The sequence below is a fragment of the Dermacentor albipictus genome, chromosome 2, assembly GCF_038994185.2.
Source record: "Dermacentor albipictus isolate Rhodes 1998 colony chromosome 2, USDA_Dalb.pri_finalv2, whole genome shotgun sequence".
Taxonomy (NCBI): Eukaryota; Metazoa; Arthropoda; class Arachnida; order Ixodida; family Ixodidae; genus Dermacentor; species Dermacentor albipictus.
In genome coordinates this window covers 163,099,498-163,124,008 of record NC_091822.1, presented here as the reverse complement: position 1 = coordinate 163,124,008, position 24,511 = coordinate 163,099,498, and the positions used below count along the sequence as shown (strand labels likewise).

General features: G+C 42.2%; 1 protein-coding gene across 2 annotated transcripts in view; it reads left to right on the top strand.

Annotated features, from left to right (window-relative positions):
- The window catches only part of LOC139056240 (chromosome-associated kinesin KIF4-like), a 75,761-nt gene that overhangs the window by 11,367 nt on the left and 39,883 nt on the right, over window positions 1–24,511 (top strand). Inside the window, exons 6-13 of one of the 2 annotated variants that reach the window (XM_070534300.1) lie at window positions 638–748; window positions 5,448–5,623; window positions 7,131–7,355; window positions 7,899–7,957; window positions 9,684–9,765; window positions 11,070–11,114; window positions 13,666–13,692; window positions 15,681–15,956. In XM_070534300.1, the coding sequence (XP_070390401.1) occupies window positions 638–748; window positions 5,448–5,623; window positions 7,131–7,355; window positions 7,899–7,957; window positions 9,684–9,765; window positions 11,070–11,114; window positions 13,666–13,692; window positions 15,681–15,956 (1,001 nt within the window). The remainder of the gene's footprint in view (window positions 1–637; window positions 749–5,447; window positions 5,624–7,130; window positions 7,356–7,898; window positions 7,958–9,683; window positions 9,766–11,069; window positions 11,115–13,665; window positions 13,693–15,680; window positions 15,957–24,511) is intronic. The other variant, XM_070534301.1, reaches the window with a different exon arrangement.

The window sequence follows — 24,511 nt, the reverse complement described above, 5'->3', positions numbered from 1 at the left end:
ATTATTCAAACTTGCACCACTGGTCAAGTCGGAAGTGTTTCAAGATGTATGCAAAACGTTTTAAATATCATTAATTTTGATCAGGGCTTTTGCTTTTGATGCACCTTTCCGTTCATTGTGCCCACAGTCCCTGTAAAGGAGAAATAGTTTTGTGGATTGGCATGTTTCATGGAACATTGTGGTTTTCTCAATTTTTAGCATTGTTTTTTCTTGTGCACTGCCCATAAAAAACTTGCAAGTTTGATGAAAAGGGAAGGCAGCCTTGAAAGATAAGTCAAGCTTACCACATTAGTGACGACGCTAACGCTTACCTGTAACCTTTTAATAAATTTGTTTGGTGGCTTTTGTTGATGCCACCTCATGTGAACATCTGCCAAATGCTTCTTGTACTTCTTATCGTTACCCCATTCACCTTTTTATCTTTGTGCTTATTGTAATCTGAAATCGCAACTAGGCAATCGTTTGTGCCTACAGTAAGCCTAGGCATGATTCGGAGTGTCTTGTCCTAGGTAACTGCATAAAAAAAAATTGCTGTTTTTCGACACCGTCACTCTCAAAATACCTATACTTTCTTGCTTTCTTTATATATCTGAAATGGTCAAAATTTGTTTGCTTTTATTTCTGTGTTATTGTGTAGGCATCACCATCAATCAAGGCCTACTGTCGCTTGGAAATGTCATCAGTGCCCTCTGCGATGGCCATTCTCATGTGCCGTATCGGAATTCAAAGCTGACACGTCTGCTGCAGGGTGCGTAACATGCTTAGCTCACGTATAACATGTACTCAATGACTGGTAGGAAGTTCTTTCAGGAGTTTTTTTATGTTGCAGAAAACGGTTGTTCATCAGCTTGGAAAATGGAAAGCTCGATTGGTCAAATTTTATTTATCCATTCAATAGTGACTAGTTATGGCCTATCTGTACGCACATTACCATTTATGAAGATACTGTATTACCAGAGACATATACCGTGAAAGCACGCATATAATATGGACCTGCATATAATGCGAGGCGAGATTTGGGGATGGTGAAAGAAAAGTTTCATCCGCACATAATATGAGAAAGCCAAACTCAGCGAAAACATTTATTTAGTATCAGTTTTGTTTCCGATGAGGCTGAAATGTGAAAACACCCGTGTACTTAGATTTAGGTGCACGGTTAAAGAAACCCAGGTAGTCGAAATTTCCGGAGTCCCCCACCGCGGCGTGCCTCATAATCAGAAAGTGGTTTTGGCATGTAAAACCCCTTAATTTTTAAATTTTATTATTTCCTTGTAGAACAACGTCGCACTTTGCGGTTAAAACATCTTTAGCCCTGGTTGAACTGTTTTAAGACAATTCCTTGTTTGGGAACTCTTCCCCAAGATGGTTGTCTTCTGTACCATTGAGGATGTTTGAAATGCCACACATCCTAAAAGCATGACGCACAAGGTCCTCTGGGATGCTCGCCCATGCATCCGCAAGCAGGTTATGGCAGCCAAACCCACGCTGTCTCTATAAGGCACCTCCTGTACGCTAGAGGACGATGAGGATGCTATCAGTGCAGCAGCAAAGATTTTGACTGAAATTTTGCTTTGGTTCTGCGTATAGTACGAGGTGGAAATTTGGAATGCTAATAATTGGGAAAAATTCTCGCATTATATGCAGGCCTGTACAATAAGTGGTGCAGGGTTTAACCAGAGTTAAGCTCGCTATGCAGTTTCAAGACACAGTCGAACCCATTATAACAATATTAAAGTGCCACGAAAATTCCATTGTTATAACCAATAATTGTTATAACTGGGTTGCACGAAAAAATCAAAATAGGGGGAGCGCAGAGCTGATGTGAGAAAATTATGAGGGAGGGGAGGCCGGTGCCCCTCCCCACCACCTTCCTCCATCCGGCTGATGATTGTGTTCACTCGTTTAACTGCTTCGTGGGTCTCCGATCACTTGTAACAAGCCATGGCTGTCGGCGTTTAAGAATGGCGCTTCTATAGCCGTTGCAAACAGTGTTCACGGGTGACAAATCACCATGAAGTGGGTTATATCACCATGAAAAACGTACAAAAGTTGACTGTGCAGCAGCTTCTCATTGTTATAACCGATATATTGTTAAAACCGGTATCGTTATAAGTGGGTTCGACTCTATTAATCCTTTCCGTGCTAGGCTATTATCGTGAATTCTGTCCAAAAACAGACAATTTATTTTTAAAGGCCTTAGCTGCAAGCACGCTTTACTTCCTTCACCAGAATAAACTAGCTCCTGCTTGTGCTGCACCATGGATTGTGTGCTGCCATCTACCAGAGGTACGACAAAGCAGAGACGAAACTAGCTTGTCTATGGCATTGCTAAACTGAAAAACACTGTCGATTGGCAGAGCTTTTCCTTGGCTGTTTTTACCAGAAACGCGTGGATGTACCAGCTTGCCCATGACACAGCAGAGGTTAAACCATATGACTTGAGAATCTTTTTTTTTGTTTCCTTTAGTTTAGTTTGACCTGTTTAACTCATAACGGAGCTGTTATTGCAGTGGCTGGCGATATTCTACATAGCTGATGGTGTAAAGCATCGACAGTAACGCACCTGTCAATGTGCCGCATTTTTTTTTTCTTATGACAGAAACGTCCATTTAACACAACCATTTCTAACATGCTGCGGCTGGAAATAGCATCATAAGATGTCATTATCAGCATTGTGACTTGTCTGGATGTGGGGTAACTTGGTATGTCGCGACGGGTAACATGCATACAAATAAGCTAAAGATTTCAGTGGTCGCATGGATTGTGATGTCCCCCATGAGAGATGTATTGCTGAAGAAATCATTGTTTAGTTGTGGCTCCACTGTGCTTAAAGGGACACTAAAGGTAAATATTAAGTCGAGCTAAACTGATAGGTTAGTGCTCGAGAACGTCTAAGCCATCAATATTAACGCGAACAGAGCTCAGTAATCAAGTTGAGGTAAATGCAGGATACGATTAGGCTCCTCTGAGGCATTCAAGTACTAGCCTGATGACAAAGGCACTCCTAATTTTAAATTGTCATGAGTACCCAAGCGTATGTGATAAAAAGATAAGTGCATTGCAGTACAAGATGGAAAAAAAAATGCTACTTGTCCAGCTCCATCTGATTTTTAGAAAGAACTCATTGACAACTTGACAACAATGCGTACAGTCAAAAGGATGATTTCGCCACTCTGTGCTGCCCTCACTTTTGCATTTCACTAGTTTCGTTTTCGCATAGTGCTGCATTGGTTTTGCTCACTTGTGAAACTCTCACAAACTGCAAGAAGCAGAGAATACCACGTCTGTGTGATGTCGTGGAGTTCCCAAATGGTCTGTGCCGCTTAACCAAAAGAAGCTGCAGCAGCGAATCCAACTCTTCGCTCTGTTTCTCCACGGCAGCATGCTTGCGTTTTGCTCAGCAAACCATTGTGCCGTCTGTTCGGCCCCATTTTGCTCACTAATGGGAGTAAAAGGCGGTGATGGCGTACGCAATATCACCACTACCTGCTCGAGGGTGGGCGGTTCAAATTTAGCAAAAAGTATGTAGACCATTCAGAGGTAGTTTTCCCTTAAACTACCGTATTCGCTCGAATATAACGCGCACTGTTTTTTCCGATCAAACAGGTCCAAAAATTGCGTGTGCGTTAGAACCAAATACGGCCCTAAATCTGTGTTACCACATCGGGCCTCGTATGCGCTTCGAGCCTATAGTAGGATACAGCTTAAAGAAACAGCAGTTGGCAACCAAGGCACACAGACTGCAAGGCATTGTTTCTTCGATAGCCAATCACAGAAGCAAACAAAGTCATCGTCATGCGACATTTTCAAAATGGCGTCGCAGTTAAAACCTTCGGAGCGTCTGCTGTTCTTGCAGAGTCTTTTCATCAGTGGCAACGATGAGGTGTGCAACAGACATGGACAAAGTGTACGGAGTCTGAGAATTTCACTCTACCTCATTGCCAAGCCCGTTTTACTTGTTAAACTCCACTACCACTACCAACTGAAATGAAACTTGACAGTAAATAATTGCAGTGAAGCAAGCGTTTTATATCAGTTCAATAAATAATTAGGCTTTCACCATTCCACTATAACAGACTAATGAAAACGTATAAAATTATGCACGTATAACGTTATTTTTGTGGTTAACGCCTTATTTAGGTAACAGGGAAAGCTTGAAGTACGAACCATTTGCAGCCTCGCGGAGGTACGGTGGCTGGCGGTTATGAGGGCTTGGGCAGGGCTTCACTGCAGACTTAAGTTGTATCTGACTTTAGCTGCCGTAGCTTCCTGAATGTGCTATAGTATGTGTTGCACCGTCTTGTCTTCCCGTTTTCTGCATTTGCGTTATCAGCATGGAAGTGCCGACTGCAAAGACATGCCGACTTCATCACAATGCTATAATTAAAAGGAAAGTGATCATGTGTGCGGAGACGAATGGAAATCGGGGCATCACGGGCGTTCGGAGTTACCGAAACTTGCGTGCAGGAGACGCGTTCTACTACGGAGGCTGCTACGCATGGCGCCTACCTTGAAAGCAATATGCGATGGAGACAGTGTCTGCGCATCTAGGCACGCCACATTGTGCTCTCGTCGCTTACTTCGCGTTGAAGCGAGAGGTCGCACAAAGATAAATTTGCTCCATGTTTCCCTTGCTGCTACCGCTGATAAAGAGTTTCCACTTTCATTGCGCGAGACGTGTTCATGTTTGCTTACGCAAGCGTTACCACCATAGTAAGCGAATGTTTAAAAGTTTATATGGCCCATAAGACAACCACCCTTACTTTTCGTACAGCTGTCTACTAATTTGCTATCACAATCAATCCTTTGCCTTTCGGGCAAAACTGCGTCTTTTTTTATTTATTGCATTTTTAGTCTATTGGGAGTAAATCTTTGTTTTTCCAAGTGAGAGAAAGTTGTATTTCTGTATGAAAGAATAAGGTGCACAGTACTGTAAAGAACCATTTAAGTGTTTAAATATTACTACTGTGCCTGCACTGTTTTACTTTTGGCTGGAGGTCAGTTTCACTAAAGCATCAACGTCGTGTTATTGCTTTTAAGAAAAAATGTCCTTGCTCTACCAGAATATGAACGCTGTCATCATTTAAATTGCTGGATGGGCTTATCGTAATCAGGTCATACACTAGTCGCAAGTGCCGTAGTACTTACTTCGACTAACCTGAGCACCACTATCGGCCTTTGAATATAGAAGTACAATGACAGATATGTGCACAGCGGCTGGACTTCACAGTTTAGGTTTGACAACTGCTGATCACGCTCGCTGCTGTGATTAACACGCAATTCTCTCCTTGCTTTGTGGGCACAAGTCTACCTACCTTCTAAAACAATCCTACTTATCTAATTCATTGTTTGGGATAGCGTTGCTGCTTGTGTGCCATAACTACACCATGGCAACACATGATTTCTTTAAGTTATATTTCTTCCAAATCCATTTGTCTTTCACATAGATTCCTTGGGAGGCAACAGCCACACTGTGATGATTGCCTGTGTTAGCCCAGCAGATAGTAACTTGGAGGAAACCTTGAACACCCTGCGGTATGCAGACCGGGCAAGGAAGATAAAGAATAAGCCTGTTGTGAACATCGATCCAGTGCAGGCTGAAGTTGCTCTGCTTCGTCAGCAGGCAAGTCACCCTTCTACGTGTGCAATGTTTAACCCTTAACTGTTTTGTTTTATCCAAAAATTTCTGACCCGGAATTCTTATTTTTAATTGCTGCTTGTCATAAAAAACCTTGTCATAAAGAGAAGGTTTTTGAGGCAGCAAAACATAATTGACCCATAGAATGAATAAAAGTTGGTTACTGAAGTTTATTGTATGCCATAGTACAAGTGCACCAACCACCTTCTAGTAATCAACAAAAATTGTGGAAGGGAATTTTTTTGTCTTTATCACATTAGCTGCTCATGCTAACGGAAGGTTTTTTGGCTAAGGGAGCTTTGGCAGAGGGTGGTACAGCTCAAAACTAGGGATTACGCAGCCTTGAGCATTTGAGTATTTTGATTTTGAGTATTTTGATTGATTTCATCGACTGTCATGAAAAGCAGCTCCTCTACAAAAGACTCGGTATAATTCAGCTGGCGAGCTTACGGTAAACTTCTTGCTGAGTATAGAAAAGAAAGATACAGTGGAGGCTTCAGCGAAACGCTGTTCGCATCAATTCTAGTCCAGACACGAACTTGTGATGTCGTCCTGCGAGCTTGCCTTTGTCTTCTTCGTCCAAGGAGCTGCTAACCTCAGTCATCATAGCTTTTGTCTTCGCTTCCTACAGTGATGTAGACCTTGGTGTCAGAACCATCATCGTAGGAAGACGATGAAGAAATGCCCCCTTTTTCAGGAAGACAAGCTGGCGACACACATGTTGCCTCCGTCGGACGCCATTTGGAAGTACCGGCTGCTGCATGATAAACATGCTCCAGATGTAGAAGAAATAACCAGGCACGTGCTGCGAAATGCCAACCTAAACACAAATCAAGCTGTGGACGAGTGTCTCTCCTGCAAAACACTCACGGAGAGAACAATTACTGCAAGGATGAGCAGCACTCTTCCTAACCACCTTGGAGATGTGAGGGCTTAGAGTAGCAGAGCTCTTCCAAAACTTAAAGGAGTTAATGTTCTTAACAATAAATAAATGGACAAAAGCAGACGTATGAAAAACAAGACTACACATCTTGAGGTTGCTGACATAATTAGGGAAATGTATAAACGTGAAAAAGCAAGAGATGTCTGTTGTTCATCACATTTCAGCATAAATAAGATAATAAGTCTGGCACACGGGTCGGCCAGTCTTCTTATGCATATTTTAGAGTTTTCCATATATGGACGGGCCAAGAGATGTGTTATCGCTCGTGTAGGGACTATCTAGGGACGCTACAGGTGTGGAAGTTTCATATTATCTCAACCTTCGCAAGATAAGCCTAACAGCATTTGTCGATCATAATTTGGAGGCAGCTTTCCTTTGCATTAGCTATTCTAAATGACACTGCCCTCCCCCAAACTCCCACAACAACCATCCTCAACTACTGTTGCAACACTGAAATCTCTAGCCTAGAGCGTTAGCGGATACGTCGTCAAAACCTTCCGTTTCATTGTCTCCCTTGTAAGGTACTTTCTTGCTTATGCTGACCTGCAGCTCCAGGAAGCAAGGATTGAGCTGATGAGATGCCGGACTCTGCAAGGTGAAGGAGGAGACCAGCCCGGAGGCGAGGAGTCTGGGGGAGATGGTGGTGAATCTAAGAAAGACCTGGCATTGGTGCTGTCACGCAACGCAGAACTCGAGAATGAAAATCAGCGTTTGAGCGGGGAGCTTCACCATGCACTTGACCAGCTTGGCGAGAACTCAGAACGTCTCATCATTGTGAGTGCAGTGTTAAAATTCTGTGTTGAGAAGTATGTTTAACTAAGTCATGCTGCCTTTTGAACAAGAGCAATGACGGGAAACAGCATGTCTGTGGCAAATAGCTGTGAGCCTACTCAACTTTACAGTACAAAGAAACAAAGTGTTGCTGTGAGGAGAGGCAGTGATGTAAAGTAAAGTTGTAACACCGCAATGATCGAGTTGTAAACACACATTGTATAACTGTAGTAGAAAGAATGCAGTTATAGTTATCCATGAGTACATAGATAACTAAGCTGAGATGCTTATGTTTGTTCTTGAATAAAAAGACATGGTTAACGGACTTATAGTCGTCGTAACCATACACATGCCGAACCTGACCAAATGTTTCAAACGACATGTGAAAAAAAAAATTGCAAGTAGGAAAACCTCTCAACATTTGCCTATTAGTGCTTCTTTTAATTAACCCCCCCCCCCCCTCCTAAGAGTCTTGCAAGCCTAGATTTGTTATCGTCCTTGAACTTTTTAAATCAATTCATGCTTATATATTGTTTTGTCTTTCAGACTGAGCTTGAGGTCCAAAAGCTGAAGGAGCTTGTTACTCAACTGTCCGAAAAGATAGAGTAAGTATGGTTTACTTTACCTACTTTCTTGGTTAAAAAGGGAGAGCTGTAACGCTGACTCCTGTTTATGTGATTTCTCCATTATTGTTTGTAAGGCAACATAAATTCCACTTCAGCAGGATGTTTGCTGTTATGATATAGCGATCTCTGAAACATGCTTATCTGTATTTATTATATGGTATTGTCGCGGACCATATTATATGGTACTGTCGTTCCTTAGCAAGTCCAGTTTTGCAGTGCCCTAAAAGATATAGTTCTGAAAGAATATTTAGAACAACTGAAAGTTGAGCAAGTTGGCAGACATTTGTTGTAACAACAAGGCAGGCGTGCACATTGATGACGGTGGAGGTGAAGGCGTTTTATGTCGAGTACAAAAGTCTAGAGACCACGGGATATGCAAAAAAAATATTTTTATAGAACAGCCCATCAACGTAAGATTCTATAAAAGCATGGCGCTGGTCAAGCAGGCTCACGTGGGCAGTACGCTCAATTTCAGCCCTTATGCCTTCGCTGAGAAGAAAAAAGAAATTTAGGCTCAACTGTGTGGTCCTTGAACTTTTGCATTCGATTGTCTGTTGCAACAAAACACCACAGGGCTGTTAAATTTCTTGTGAATGATCAAGACGCGTGCAGTGTCACTGACATGTGACACTGCACTGACAATTCTACTTCAGCAGGATGTTTGCTGTTATGATATAGCGATCTGTGAAACATGCTCTATCTGTATTTGTTATATGGTACTGTCGTGGACAAATGAAACATGAGCGAATTAGGGCTGACCAGCTTGTGTTCCTCTGCTTCTATCTTCGTGACTAAGTGTGGTGTGAGCATCATTTTGATTTGATGCCTACCTTAAATAGATGCTAAGGAGAAAGTTCAGCTGTATTAGCAATTAACTTTTGCAGTACCATAAAAGATATAATTCTGAAAGATTATTTAGAACGACTGAAAGCTGAGCAAGTTGGCAGGCAGTTGTTGTTACCACAAGGCAGGCTTGCACATTGATGACGGTGGAGGTGAAGGCGTGACGTGTACACAGTAGAGTACAGTAGTCTAGAGACCACGGGATATGCAAAAAAAAAATTTCTAGCACAGCCCGTCAACGTAAGATTCTATAAAAGCATGGCTCTAGTCAAGCAGGTGCACGTGGGCAGTACGTTTGATTTCAGCCTTTATGCCTTCGCTGGGAAGAAAAAAAGAAATTTAGGATCAACTGTGTGGTCCTTATTTTGCACTCGATATTACATAGCAACAAAACGCCACAGGGCTGTTAAATTTCTTGTGAATGATCAAGACGCGTGCAGTGTCACTGACATGTGCCGCATTGCTGCTTATCAATGCCAGTCATGCGACTGTTTCAGTCCATTACCTAAGCTACTGACGCAGAGGAATAAACATACCTGTTTTACCACTACCTGCCGGCTATGTTCCGTTACTTCAGTGGTGGCAAGCGTGGGACTCTAACCCATGCGAGCAAGTTAGAGAATGTGTAGTACTCCTATGGCAATCCTCGCGCACGTTATCATTTCTGCCACTGCCATGTATCCATGATTTTTTGTTTTCAAATTACCAATTGTTGGCTCTTGGCAACAATCGTGAACCGGTTGTTTTATCTCGATTAGCGTTGCAATAATATCTCAATTTGCTTGGCCTTTCATAACATTTTATCATTGCCGTCTGCATCACAGAGATGATAGAGTTATGCAATTTCTATTTATCATGACAGCGGCAGTCACCTTGGTGAAGCTGATGGTGATCACGCAACCAGTCTCCTGAGGGACCTTCAAAACTCCATAATGGAGTTCTCAGTGAGTCCTTCGTTTGTTCCTTGTTTCCCTCGCACTGACACAGTGACTAATAAGTTTGTGTGCACTCCTTGTCCTTGAGTGCCAATTTTCACATTCTAGCCAAATTCTCAACAATGTATTTGGCATCTGCATTCGCATCTTTGATATGAATAGCATTTTCAATACTGGAGTTCAAACAATGAATGCAAGGGACAGACATGGTAGACGGTGGCAGTGGATAAAATGGAGTGTTGAGACTAGAAAAGATTCACGCATATCATGTGCTTGGTAATTTGTTTCACTTGCCTCTTTTTTTACACTTCATGTTATGATTATTGCTTTGTGTGTCCCTACCCGCTACCTTTAAAGGGACACTAAAGACAAATAACACTCCAGAAACCTCACAACGCTTGTTTCGTGTCAAGAAAATACTTGCAATACGAGAAGATTGCATCTGAAGAATCCGAGTACCTTTTTCAAAATTCAAATCTCCCGCCATCTGACCGGGGGAGTGGTGACGTTGCATATGCCACCACTGCCCTTTGCTTCCGTCAGTGAGTAAAACGGCACCTGACAGACAGCGGTACCGAGCCAAATCAGAACGGTGGATTCACCGCTGCAGCTGCTTTTTGGTCAAGTGGTGTAGACCGTTCCGACATATCGTGACATCACATGGAAGTTGAATTCTCTGCTACTCCCAGTTCGTGCTAGTTTTGCAAGCCAGCAAAACCAGCGCAAGACTACGCAATAACGGAACTACTGAAATGCGAAAGCGTGGACGGTGCAGAGTCGAGGAAAAACGAAACGTTTCGACCGCCTGCGTCGTTGTCGGGGGTAAATTCAATTAGTCCTCTTTTCTAAAAATGGAATAGAATTGGACAAGTAGCATTTTATTTCATCTTATAGTACAATACAAGGATGTTTTCCGCAACGAGTGGTTTAGTACTGGTGCCAGAATTTAACTGAGGAGTGCTTTAGTCATCGGACAAGTACTTGAATGTCCCAGGGAAGTCTCTAATCGTGTCCTGCATTTATCTAAATTTCTCGAATATTAAGGCTCTCTTCACGATAGTATTTGCACCTTAGAGATTCTAGAGCACTAATCTATCACTTTGGCTTGACTTAATATTTGCCTTTAGCGTCCCTTTAAAAGCCTGGAAAACGCTTGTGCAAGGAAATAATAAACACTGCACTAAATGGAGACGGCTAGAAGAGGCCATCTCCATTTATCTAGTATTTATCTTGGGGGGAAGATAAATAGTAATTACGTTGTCTTTGCATAAAGGAAGCACTTTTCTGGTTTTCTTCTTCTTCTTTTTTTATAGGCTGGTGAACAGAAAAGGCGCAAGCTGAATGAGTCACTTTTCAAGGTGAGGTCAAACTTGACTTGGCTTTTGCTATTTCTGTGTTCTATTGCCCTGCTTTCAGCGCATATGAGAAGCAGTGGTTAAAGCAAATGACAAATACACCGAGCAAAGTGAATGGGACAAACACTGTACTTCGACCGACTAATTGTAGCTTGGAGCCCAAATTGTGACCCATCCGCCTTTTCTCTATGTACACATCGTATTCACTAACTTCTGTTTCAAAAATATGAACCGACTAACCCATAATAGACTGAGTATATTTGTCTTCCTCAGTTGTGCATGTACACAGTTGATGAACGTCGTTTACACAATTTCATCGAAAGGCAATGCAGCCTTCATTGAAAAAAATTGAAAGTGGTGGAATGAAGCTTTCTGCATTCTCTAATGAGTCCTCAAAATTACCTCGTATAATTAAATCTATATATACAGTACAGTCAGTCATGCTTCATTTCTTTACTTAACAAAAAAAAAAGCTTGAATCGCTTTCTTTGAGCACATGCACATTTTATCTACTGGCCGCATTCATTATGAGAACGCAAAAACGATTCTGTCACCATTGCCAATGCAATATGGTATGTCAAACATCCTGTCAAATGTGGCACTGGCTTTAATGGAATGCATTCCTTACTTACGGCACAAACGAACCAGTAAGTTTAACCAGGAAGAGTGAAAGTTTATTTCTTATAAACACCACATAAATAGGGGTGTTTACAAACACCCTCGTTTAAGTGGTTTTTGTAAGAAATAAACTTGTTCGCACTGTAAGTAAACGTACAGTTGTACTCACTCGCCCAGCTAGCTACCGTACTTCAATAAGGTGGTCGCTTGCGCAACATTTACTACATAGATGTAGAACGATGACACATTGAGTATAGGGGAGGTTCAATTTACCAGAAACTCAATGTTTGCAGTTTCTTTACTTTAACTGACGAGAACTGGCGAATAAGTTACGCATACAAATTCTAAAGAGAATATTTGTAACGCATCTTGGAATCTAACTTGTGAGTGGTACCAGTAAAAAAAAAAGTGCCATACGTTATTATGTGTTTGGGAATATTGCCAACTGCCAATATGGAGTGCACTGTTGTCATGTTTCATCTAGAACTACGAACCTCATTGCTGCGACAGCAATTATCTTTTCTTCAGCACTCCCTTAGTTTTACAGACATATTTTTCTTTAAGCCCAAACCAACTGCCTGCTGCACATTTACTTTTTCCCATACAGTTGACTTCCATTAATTTGGTCTTGACAGAACCCATGGAATTAATGGAGTTATATATTTGGTAGTTGGAATAAAGAGGGCAGAAAAAAAAAAACATTTATGCACTGCTGCTTCATTTGGCAGTGTTTACCTGATTCTAACATGTACCCAGTGGTTACGGTTTCAAAGTAGAAAGCAATGCACGCACAGTAACGTACACCCGATTTTAATGTCTTTTTTTCTTTAACCTAGCTTGCCTCTGATACATTAAAAGCTGGTTCATTTGAATTCTGCGGGGATGCTACAAAAATTCTAATTATACAAAATTCGAACTGATGAAAGTAAAAAAAAAAAATTGCTTGGTTAGGCACGTATATAGTCCAACGTGGCGTGGCGTGGCGCACATACGCTACGTCACATTGGCGTGAACAACGTCTATACTTAGAAGCACTGCCGCAGCCAGCGTAACCGGACGCGGCTGACCCGGTCCGACGTGCCCGACGTCGAGATGGCTCTTGCTCCATCTGCGCGTTTGTCACCCCGGTTGGCACGGAGAAAAAGAAAGCAGCAGTTTTGCCTGAAAAGCAAAGCATCGATTGCGATGGCAAATTAGTAGATAGCTATACGAAGTAAGGATAGTAATTTTACCGGCCGTGTAAACTTGTACACATTCGCTTCCTAACCAAAGTAACAAGTATGGTGCCACGCGCACACAAGTAAACATGAACACATCTTACTCGATGACTGCGGAAACTCGCTGAAAAACGCTGGAGTGAGGAACCGCGGCAGTAGCAGCGAGCGAATTGACCTTCGTACAGCTCTCGCTTCAACGCGAACGAAACGCAGAAAGCACATCGCATACGAAGCTGCCGGCTTACGTGCACTGTGCAAACATCACAGATCACGTTGAAGATGAGGCCCACGCAGGCGCGCACTTTGGCCCCGATGCACATCGCTTTCAAGATACGGCACCCGCATGGTCATTCCGTAAGCAGGAGCCGGCAGAAAACGCCCTCCCTTCCCTCCCTCCCTCCCTTCGCCTCATGCCCATGCCTTGTGCGCAACAGGAGAAGGCACGCTTCCACACCGCCTTCCTTGCTCGCGCACACGTGACTGAGCCACGTTCGCCGGCTCACCCTAGCACGCTTTCGCTCGCACATACAGCATGTGGCATATGGCAATGATTTTATCATCATCAGTGTCTCGTGCATCGGGAGCATTTTAAAGAACCACAGGTGGTCAAAATTTATCCAAATCACCCCCCACTATGGTGTGCCTCATAATCAAATGGTGGTTTTGGTGCATAAAACCTGAGAATCTAATCTCGTGGTGCCATCTTGTCCTTCTTGCAGGACAAAAAATGTCAACCGAACAATGCGGTAGGTACTCTGCTCAATGGCAGTGCATGAAATATAGGCACTGACACTGAGTGCACACGCAATGTCTTTTTAGACAGCCCAGAAATGTATGCAAGAGTTCCTGCAGTCAGGTCATAGATATCACCAGAACTAGTCTGTCTGATGTGAGTGTGATTGACGGCCCACTTTACTGGCAGTTGTATACCTGTGCGACTGCAGTAGCAAGGCAGAGTAGGAACTGAAATACCTTGTTTTTTATGTTGCAGTCAAATTTTATGCTCGCGCTTGAGAAATCAACAAAAGTCTAGAACTGCAATTTTGCTACGGATAGTCATTAGTTAACCCTCAGTGATGAATTGAAGATCTGCTTAAAGTAAGCAGCGTGTACCGCATCCGCTAGTGTGTGAGCTTTTGTTGTTCCTCCTTTCACATATACAGTTAGTGTCTGATATTTTGGACCCCCTAGGGGTCGGAATGCACCTAAAAAATCCGGCAGGTAAAAAAAAAAACGAATGCATGCCTTTTACTGCTTCCAAGAGCTCAAATCACCAGAGGCACATGTGAAATTGCTCTGAAGGCCTGCCAGTACACATATTAGGTGTATTGGTGCTCGTAAAGTGACAGAAGTTGGGGGGGGTTAATGCGTGTTTAATTAAGGACTGCATGTTGTGTCCCGTAATAGTGGCCCCTTTCCACTCTTGTTATGCTTCACTGCAATACAGCGCGTAAGCTTCATCGCGAAACACCTATGTATTGCGGCGAAGCTAACTTTTTGACACTGGCATTGTTCAACATTTGAGCTTGTCGTGCTTTCAGCTCTTCAAAGCTCATCGGGGAGAATGACAGTGAGCACCATTTTGGCAGCGCCAAATACTTTCTATGAAAAATACGAAACCGAACAGGAAGCTTGGTAGCTAACGTTAAAAGCAGCTAGGCCTCAACATTGCCTCAGCAGTGACTGCAGCTGGCAGCGAATCGGCATACAAGAGCACTGGTTCTAGGCAGCAAGACAATAAAACTGGCGGCAGTGATGGCTTTGGTTAATGCTGTTTTGGACCTGCGGTCACAGCAAAAAGTCTGAAAAATCTGATAACGAATGTTTTCAAGTTCTGAAATTGCAAGTGCTCTCATTGGCTCTATGGTGTGCGTGGTAAATCCATGAAGGCACTCAAATTATCGGGCATGTCCGAGAAATCAATAATTGACTCTAGCTCCTTTTCCTACATTGCAAGCCTTGCCACAATATCTATGCTGGTTATGCGGTCACAGGTACCTGTTGCCATTAATTTTGTAAAGAACTGTAAAGCCTTATAAAGAATCACTTCATGCATTATAACTAAAGTGTGCAACTAATTTTGCATACATTAGTTTTTGCATGCATATTATGCAACTAATGTTGTATAATATCTTTGTATATTTCTTCCAATATGTAGTGCTGTATGATTTCACCAGGAATGTGGATGATGCACAGTGTAAGCTATACAGAGAGGTTGTAAAATTGTCACTCCATTTGTTTCATAGTGAATAAGCTTTAGTACACAAATTCTTAGACGTAATAATTAATAAAATAGTAACTTTAATTGGTACAGCAATTATTGCACCTGATCCACAAGTTTAGTTTAAAATTCAGGCATACTGAAAAGTAGCGCAATCGCTAACAGTTTTGCCTGTTGCATCTGAAATGAAGCATACTATAGCCATTTAAGTGAGTATATTGAGCGGTCCTTCACACACAGTGTGACGGCCATGCAGATCTTACGCAACAGTGGTTCCACAACAAATGTGAATTCCTGTACTTTTAATGGATCGCTGTGCAAGTCTCAAACTGCTTCAGGTTGAAATTTCAAATTTGTTTCTGGAATTTGGCTTCTTCGCACATACCGTGCCCTGTAAACTCCTGTGGGCGACTGCACATGTGTGATTGCCTCTACCGTTTAGCTTGTGGGGTTTCGGTGGCGAGCAAACTTGGGAGCCGTTTAACGAGCGAGTCCCTTTTTTATCTTGTTCAGGTTGACAAGCCACCTGCAGAAGATGACAGGGAGATGACGACCATCGAGGAGGAAGGTTCAGACACATCCCTCGGCGAAAGCACTGCGAAGGGCTCTGCCGAACAGATGCAGAAAACGTTTCTGCTCAATCAGTCGCGTCTGGAGGCGACTATGCGACGTGCCGCACTGAGCAAAGAGCTTGAAGATCTCAACCGAGTGCTACAAGCCAAGGAGGAGCTCGCCAGCAAGATGTCCATGAATGACCAGCACCTTGAGGTCGTGAAGCTGCAGTATGAGGTTAGTGTGTTCACCCGTGCGCACGCTTTATTAAAGCAAAAGGTTTCTTTGCCTTTTCCTGCGACTTTCCCACTGCTGCTGCTGCTGCTCGGCATACTGCGTCGTGGGGTGGTTCAGAGCGTGTATATCTTACCTGCTTACCACTGTCGTGTTGGACAAAACATATAAAAAATTAAACCTTTGTCGTCAACATCACTGCTAATTATCGTCAATTAAAGCAAACAGCACAGAAAACTTCACTTACAATGATTCCCACAGTGCGTGAGATCTGCGTAATTTTTATTTTTCTGTGCTGCAAATTACCGATGGCGTTAAATTTGCAGAATGAGCAAAAAGAATAACTGGATCCCAGGAGCTCGAGGGCTTTTGCTATGAGTGATTGTATGTTGTAAAAGTCACATGTGACAGGGACACACTTTGTTGTATGTCATTTCTTATTAAATGTACCATATGTCCTACATAATTTGTGCCAAAATTTTTACACGTAGAAGTGCCACGTAGCTGGACAGAAAAGAAGGTGATGTTGTTTGCCTTTGCTTGGAGAAAGTCAGACAGCTTTTTTTTGTATTTCATCTAATTACATAATTAGAACAACTAACAGCAACGAACAGCAAAACAACAAACAACAACAACGAACAGCAAAACAACTAAAGGATATCGCAACCGATATAAAAGATATCAAAGAACATCGGCTAACCGAAATTGAAAAGAAAATAGACGCCCTCTCCAAACTTGAAGAAAAAGTAATTTCATACGAAAAGAACATATTGCAGTTGGAAAAAGCTTTTAAAAGATTAGAAAGCAGGGTTGATGATTTAGAAAACCATAGTAGAAGATCAAATCTTATTGTTTACGGACTTCCCGAGGATGAGGGCGAAAACAGCTCTACATTGGAACACAGTGTTAATCATACAATCATCAAGGAAATCCTTGGCCTGGAGCCAGTTGCCATCGAACGAATACATCGCTTAGGCAGGCCGAATAATGGCAAAAACAGACCTGTAATCTTAAAGCTACTTGACTCAAGTAACAAACCAGCGATACTGAAGAAAGGCTATAAATTCAAGAATACTAAGTACTCTATAGGTGAAGACTTCAGTCGTAGAGTGCGAGAAAAGAGAAGAAACCTCTGGGAAAGCGCTAAATCAAACCGTGAGAAAGGTGAAAAGGTATCCTTATTCTTTGATAAACTGTACATAAACGATAGCATGTTTGTCTGGGATGATGAAAGAAATGTGACAGTCGCAGTTCAAAAAAACGCCGAAAGAAGTCGACCAGTAACTCGAAGCCACAAACATTCACAGAAATAACACTGCTAAATGTGAACGCGAGAAGTATCGTAAATAAAACTGAAGCATTAGAAAACCTGTTACTCGAGCACAGCCCTGACATTGTTGCTATTACTGAAACATGGCTTTCACCAGAAATATTCAGCCACGAAATAGCACCCCCAAATTACTCAGTTATCCGTAAAGATCGACCAACTAGAGGCGGTGGCGTAGCTCTGCTTATTAAGAAGCACTTACCCTTTGTATTGATGCCCGACGTTCCAGATGTCGAGGCTGTGTTCTGCAAGATTATGTGCGATGATTTTGCTATACTTACTGGTTGCTTCTACAGAAGTCCTCTTTCTGGTCACGAAAGTGTTATTGCTGTACAGGAGTTTATGCAGAAGCATGCTAGCAACCGAGTTATTATTATGGGAGACCTCAATTTACCTGACATTGACTGGAATACCATGCACCACACTTCACTCTCATCAAATTCGCTCATTGATTTGATGCTAAATTTCGGGCTTCATCAAGTAGTAACCTCTCCTACGCGAACACAAGGAACAAGCGCTAACATCCTAGACTTAATACTGATTAGTGACAACTTCCCCCTTGATCTACTGAACCCGGAGATCATAAATGGTATCTCAGACCACAACATACCAAAATGCCTGCTGCCCCTCGGATGCACTGCAACAGCCAAAACTAGTGAAATTATTGTCCCTAATTTTGAAAAAGCAGATGATTCCGCTATACTAACCTATTTAGCGCATGAATACCAAGAATTTTACGAAACTGCCAACGAAAGTTCTGTCCACGTTAATGATCTCTGGCTTCATTTCAAGCGTATAGTATCACACTGCATGCATCACTACATCCCGAAAAAAAGTAAAAAATCGAACAAAAAAAAATCCTTGGATAACACGCAATATAATTCATGTCAAGCGCAGAATAAAACGTTTGCGGCGTAAGATGAAAATGACCGGTGTAAGTACACAAACAAAATCGCAACTCTCCCGCGCTGCAGACGAGCTCAAGTCAAAGACGAAGCTTGCAAAGCATATATATTTCAATGAAACATTGCCTAACCTTATCAATCACAACCCTAATCGCTTCTGGAACTTTTTTCGCGCACGCCCCGCAACGACACCAGATCATCCACGCGAGGAAAAACTGGCACTCGCTGATAAATTTAATCAACACTTTCAATCAGTCTTCACTAAAGATAACAACGCAATTCCATATTTGCCACCATCATCATTTCACACTATTGACACATTAACAATCAATGACTCCGGAATATTTAAGCAGTTACTTGAGTTAGACGTGAAGAAATCAAATGGTCCAGATAACATCCCCAACGAGTTCTTGAAAAGATATGCTGAATATAATAGTAAATATGTTGGCCTTATTTACCGCAAGTCACTTTCGACGTCAGAGCTACCTGATGACTGGAAAATTGCCAAAATTGTACCCATTCATAAGTCAGGCGATACTAACCTGCCATCTAACTACAGACCAATTTCGCTTACCAGCACATCATGTAAAATTTTTGAACACATTATTCTCGAACACTTAACTGCATATTTCAAAGAACATATTCTAGTAGATGTTCAACACTGTTTTAGAAGAGGCTTATCGACAGTCACTCAGCTAACAGAGGTCGTACACGATCTTGCTTTAAGTATTAATAATCATAATCAAACTGACCTACTTTTACTAGATTTCAGTAAAGCATTTGATTGTGTGTGCCATACTAAACTAACTGCCAAAATTACAGCTGCGATTGGCAATGGACCTATTACTGCATGGATAAAAAACTTTTTATCTCACCGATCCCAATTTGTCGTCATTGAAAACACCCCATCTGCTCCGGTGCCTGTCACATCAGGGGTACCACAGGGCTCAGTAATAGGTCCGCTCTTATTTTTACTTTTTATCAATGACATTACAAATAACATTGATTGTAAAATCAAACTGTTTGCAGACGACTGCATAATATACAGAGAAATACACAATCACCAAGTTCAAGTTCAGCTCAATAACGCACTAGCAAAAATAGCCGAATGGTGTGATAACTGGCAAATGACTATTAATACAAACAAAACGGTTTGCATGACAGTAACGAGAAAAAAGCACCCATCGTTTTTCCACTACACACTTAACGGCAGCCTCGTAACTAGAGTTCAGCAGCATAAGTATCTTGGTTTAACAATAACATCCGACCTTAACTGGACAACACATATTAACAACATTACTTCTTGTGCATTACGGAAACTCTTCTTTCTCAAAAGGTGCCTGCGGTTGGCACCAACTAACGTCAAACTTTTAACTTACATTACATTTGTGAGACCTGTCCTTGAGTATGCTAATGTCGTATGGTTCCCGCACACTAAAACCAACATATCTAAACTGGAAAGAATCCAGAAAAAGGCAATTACGTTTATCCACCGAAAATACCGGTGCAGTGATTCCCCTACTCTTCTTCTAAGACAGTCGGGGCTTGCAACTTTGGCTGTACGAGCAAAACGAGCTCGTCTCAAATTTCTGCATCAAATATTACACAGCCGACTAAAAATAAATGCCTCTGCATACGTTACCTTTTCTAAATCCCACGTACTTCGTCATAATCATGCATATACACTAAACGAGTTCCTTTGTAATAACAATACTTTTCAGTTTTCCTTTTTCCCCCGTGTTGTCCGCGAGTGGAATAACCTAGATGCATCTGTAACTAACACAGTATCGCAGTCTGATTTTGTTAAGTTATTAGAAAACGAAATAATTAATTAGGAAATAATAGATGTTATGCATATATAATTGTCAGAACCCCCATTTTTTAATTTTTTTTAACTGTAGCTAAACATTTACCCCCTTTGTTTCTTTCTTTGTTTTTATAACACTGTATTAATTCTTACGTGTACGTAACCTGAAGTGTACTATTTCTGTGAGCTTCTCTTGTTGTTCATATTATTAGTGTTGTAAAATTGTGCATTGAACCTGTTTTATGTATTTCGATTTACATGTTTTCATGTTCTTACCATTCGGTATGTAAACGATGAAATGTATGTATAATCATATGCCCACCTGCTATGGTCTCGATATGAGACTGGCAGTATTGCAAATAAATAAATAAATAAATAAACAAATAATCAGTTATTGTTAATCAACTTGTCAAATATTATAATTGTAGGATTAAAGTGTCGGCGAGAAAGTTGCTAACCATTCGAAAAATTCCTGATTCAGCTTTCTGTTGCTCAATATGGGCTGTATAAAATTCTTGCCAGCCTGAAAGAAAGCCCGTGATACATGAAAAAGTGCCGCGCAGCAATTTTCGCCACTTTCTTAACTTACCAATAACAACTTTCAAGGAGGTATTTTTAACCCACTCAGTATGGCTAGAAAAGCTCTGAACATCTTTTGCGCACAAGAGGGCTTGCGCTTGCATTCTAAACAATTGGACCAAACAAAAGATGCAAATCCCGTGTTTTGTTAAATTCATGCTGTGATGAGCGTGTCGAGCATCTAGAAGGCACCGAGCAACTTTTCTTGCGGCTAATACTATGGGAATCGGAGATATTAATAACATATGGTTGTGTATGGGACAATGAAATTAAAATAAACCTCCTAAATTGTTGGATAAAATGATGGTCCTTTTACTGTTTCACTCAGTCTCGCTGCACTGAAGTGATGACGTGTGATCCAAATTTTCATGCAAAAACGATGATAGCTTCAGCGGTTCCAGTGGTGGCCCTCCTGCCAAATGTCGAGGTTCAGCTGGATTTGTACTTCAGTCAGATCCTTCTGTAACGAAGTCAGAGGGACCAGGAATGTCCCTCGTTATACAGGCCAGTTTGTCCTAAAGTTTGTGTCCCTTATATCATTGAATTGTGGCAAAATAAGCATACTAAAACAAATCAAGCTTTCTTGTCACCATACGCAGATGTTTGCTTTAACCCTTTGAGGGTCGATTTTTTTCGCCATATGTGACCACCCAGGGTCGATTATTTTTATTGCTCATTTAAATTCTTCAGAGGGACTTATTTCGAAAAAAGTTCACCGTAATTTTTCTAGGGTGACCGTAAAGTGAGAAAAAATGTTTTGCGTTGGCATATATGTACTGTTTATTCATGAAAAACAACAAAAAATACCTCATAACTTTATAAGAAAAAAAATTTCCGCATTGTTATATGCAATGTCCACACGAGAAAAATACACAAGAAGAATGCGCACACGAAAATTTTTCGCAAGTCACAAATGTTCCTCTTGCACTAATATTTCTTCAGTGTGTGGTAGTCCTTGAAGCATGGCTCCACTTAGAGTGGCTTGTTGCACTCAGCGCACATGTACCTTGTGTCCTTGCGATATTTTTGCTGCCGAGTGGTGTTGGCACAGACGTGGCACCTCCTCTCGGTACTGCTTTCCTGAGCAGCCGTGGGAGGAAACATCTGAATAAAGTGCCAAAAAGGGAAACGCATGCACGGCGGCATCCTTCGTATGCGGACCTCTGTGAGCAACAAACGAGCGAGTAACAGGAGGTCACCTTTTGAGTGATAAAAACGAGATAGCCATCAGTTTTGCGAGCGAAAGAAGCCGAAACCGCATGCGGAACAAAACCAAAACTAACTGCCGCGCGCCGCGAGGGCACCAATGCGCGAGCGGTAGCAGACGCTCCGGAGCAAAAAAAGAACTATACAACGAAAACCGAAAGAGAGAGACGCGAGAAAAAAATTCCATGTATTCTCACATAGTGGCAGCACATGCCAGGCAAGAGAAAGTTAGGAAATTAGCCTGTGTTTTAAACGTACAGACGGCGCCGTAAATATACGGCTTCAACCATTTTCGGACCTGTTCGCGGCACCGTAGATTTACGGCGGCATCGACCCTCAAAGGGGTAAAAAAGCGATTGTGCACACAAAGGCTTGTCAGCTTACTCAATCGGCAATCTGCCAAAGACGCAGGAATGAGGGAATGATTTATTGAACACAGTTCATCTAGCATCGCAGCGTATAAGCAGGTCACAGTAGTAGATAATTTATTGCGCTGTGCGAAAGAGCTCTATTCTAAACCCACGAACATGGTTGCATTGCTCATTGGCAGTTTGTGTTTAAATACTAACACAGTTGACTTCTGCTAAACCCTGATGGGACCGGCAGAATTAGTAAAATTATCCAGCAAGTCAAGCTATAAGAAGATGCAGGAAAAAACATTCGAACACACTGCTTCTCTTCTTTTTTTTTTGGGGGGGGGGGGTAATTACAGAGCTTTAATGTGCCCCTAAATCTAGTGCATGCGCAGTGTTTGTGGTTTTTTGTAGCAAACCTTTGATTCCGGCAATCGGAAATATATCTGCTGTTCATGCTCTCAGAATGGAAATTTATTTACGCTAATGTCTATTGTAGTTAATCTCGAGCAGCTTTTTTTGCTATGGCCTACATGTCGTCCTTCTGAACTGTTTTTACAAATAAGTGCAGTTGCCGATAGATTTTTCTTACACTGAAGGGATCGCAAAATTTTCTGCAATATCGAGCAGTCAGAAAAAACAAGTTTGGATGAGAAAAAATATTCCTTTTTGTTTAATTTGAAATGAAAGATACCATATTTACACGATTGTAAGTTGACTCGAATGTAAGTCGACCCCCCGATATCGCGTGTGACAGGGGAAATAAAGGGCATACCCGCGGGCGCATTCCATAATGAAAATTTATTAGTAGCTGGCATGGTCACTGGACTACTCGTCTTCACTTGTGCCATCGTCCTCACTAGTGCTGCCATGGTCATTGCTGCTATGGTCCCACAGCACGCCGTTGTCCAGCGAAATTCCGCATTTGCATATAAAAGTGCATTTGCACACATACATAAGTCCACGCCGAAAACACCCAACCACACACAGCCATCAGGGAGGCTCTTTTGACATGTCCGGTTAGCGTAAGTTCGCGGTCTTCTCCCGCCAGCCACTCATACTCATGGCAGAGCAAGTCCTTAAAAGGCAAAGATCCTGATCGAAGATCATGACCATGTCGTACGTCACTGGCAGGGACCGATCACGCATTTCAGTGATGTACGCCACAAGCTTGGCCTCCAGCTTCGGAAAGCATCCCGACTTCGGCCCACGGAAACCTCTTAGCTTGCCATCACAGGTGAAAATTTTGCTTCACTGCAGTCGTCACTCTTGCACCACCCATTAAGAAACATCAAACTTGCGGCCCGCTGCGCAGTTATTTGTTTCTTCAGTGTAAAGGATGGCAGCCCTCTTGAACGCTGCTGTGGACGAGCCCCGAATGTTTACTGGACTCTGAGCACTCATGACCACTGAGGAAGCACAGAAGTAGTATGTGGCCGGCAGTCAAATCGACCGCATGAAACTAGAGCTGCACGGAAAGAGAAACATGTGAGCGGTGTCTGCTCTTCCATGAACTATCGATACTTCCCGCAAGTTCCACTGTTCCTAGGGTGTCACCATAAATGGAACGGCGGCACTTCCACGAACGATTAACAACCCCCCATGAGTGCTGTGTGTGCTGTAAAACTATAAAAAATGTTAAAAGATCCTTCTAAAAAGCGAACAAACGCGTGGGATAGTGGAAAGCTACATGTAGGGCTGTAGAGCAAACATAAAATTGTAACTACGTTGTAGCTCCTTTGATATCTCGTTGGTCTCGTTTTTTTTTTTTTTTTCGGTGCCATGTTTTGGGAAGTTGCCATTGTAAGTTGACCCCCAACTTCAGATTTTCAAATTTAAAAAAAAATAGGTCGACTTACAATCGTGCAAATACGCTACGGTTTCAAGCTGTGTCAATGACATCTTCACGTCGGCGGTACAATATTGTACGAGGTTGGCGCACGTCTCCTTCACTAGCGTGGCTGCAGGCTCTACATGCAGCCTGCATGCCCTGTTTTAGAGGTAATGTGCGACGCGTGCAGAGACTAGGCAAGCTCGCTGAGATGGCATGGCATCGTGCGCTGTCTTCCTGTGCATTTAATGCTGGAGGTTGCATAATCTTGAGTTTGGAGACGCGTTGAAGCGAGAAGCAGCCGAAGCATTCGCTCCCCGCACTGCCGGCAATACTATCAGCCACAGGGGACGGAGTGGACGGGAAAGCATGGCTGGTCTTGCTTCATGCCGCTGACATGAAGATATCGCAGACATGGCACGAAACGGTATCTTTCGTCGTCGATGCTCAAAATCTACAAAACGTTTTTTTTCCCTCGGTAAAAGTTGCTTTTTCAGATTTTCCAATAATACGGAAAGTTTTGTGGCTCCTTCCGTTTTCAAATATAAAA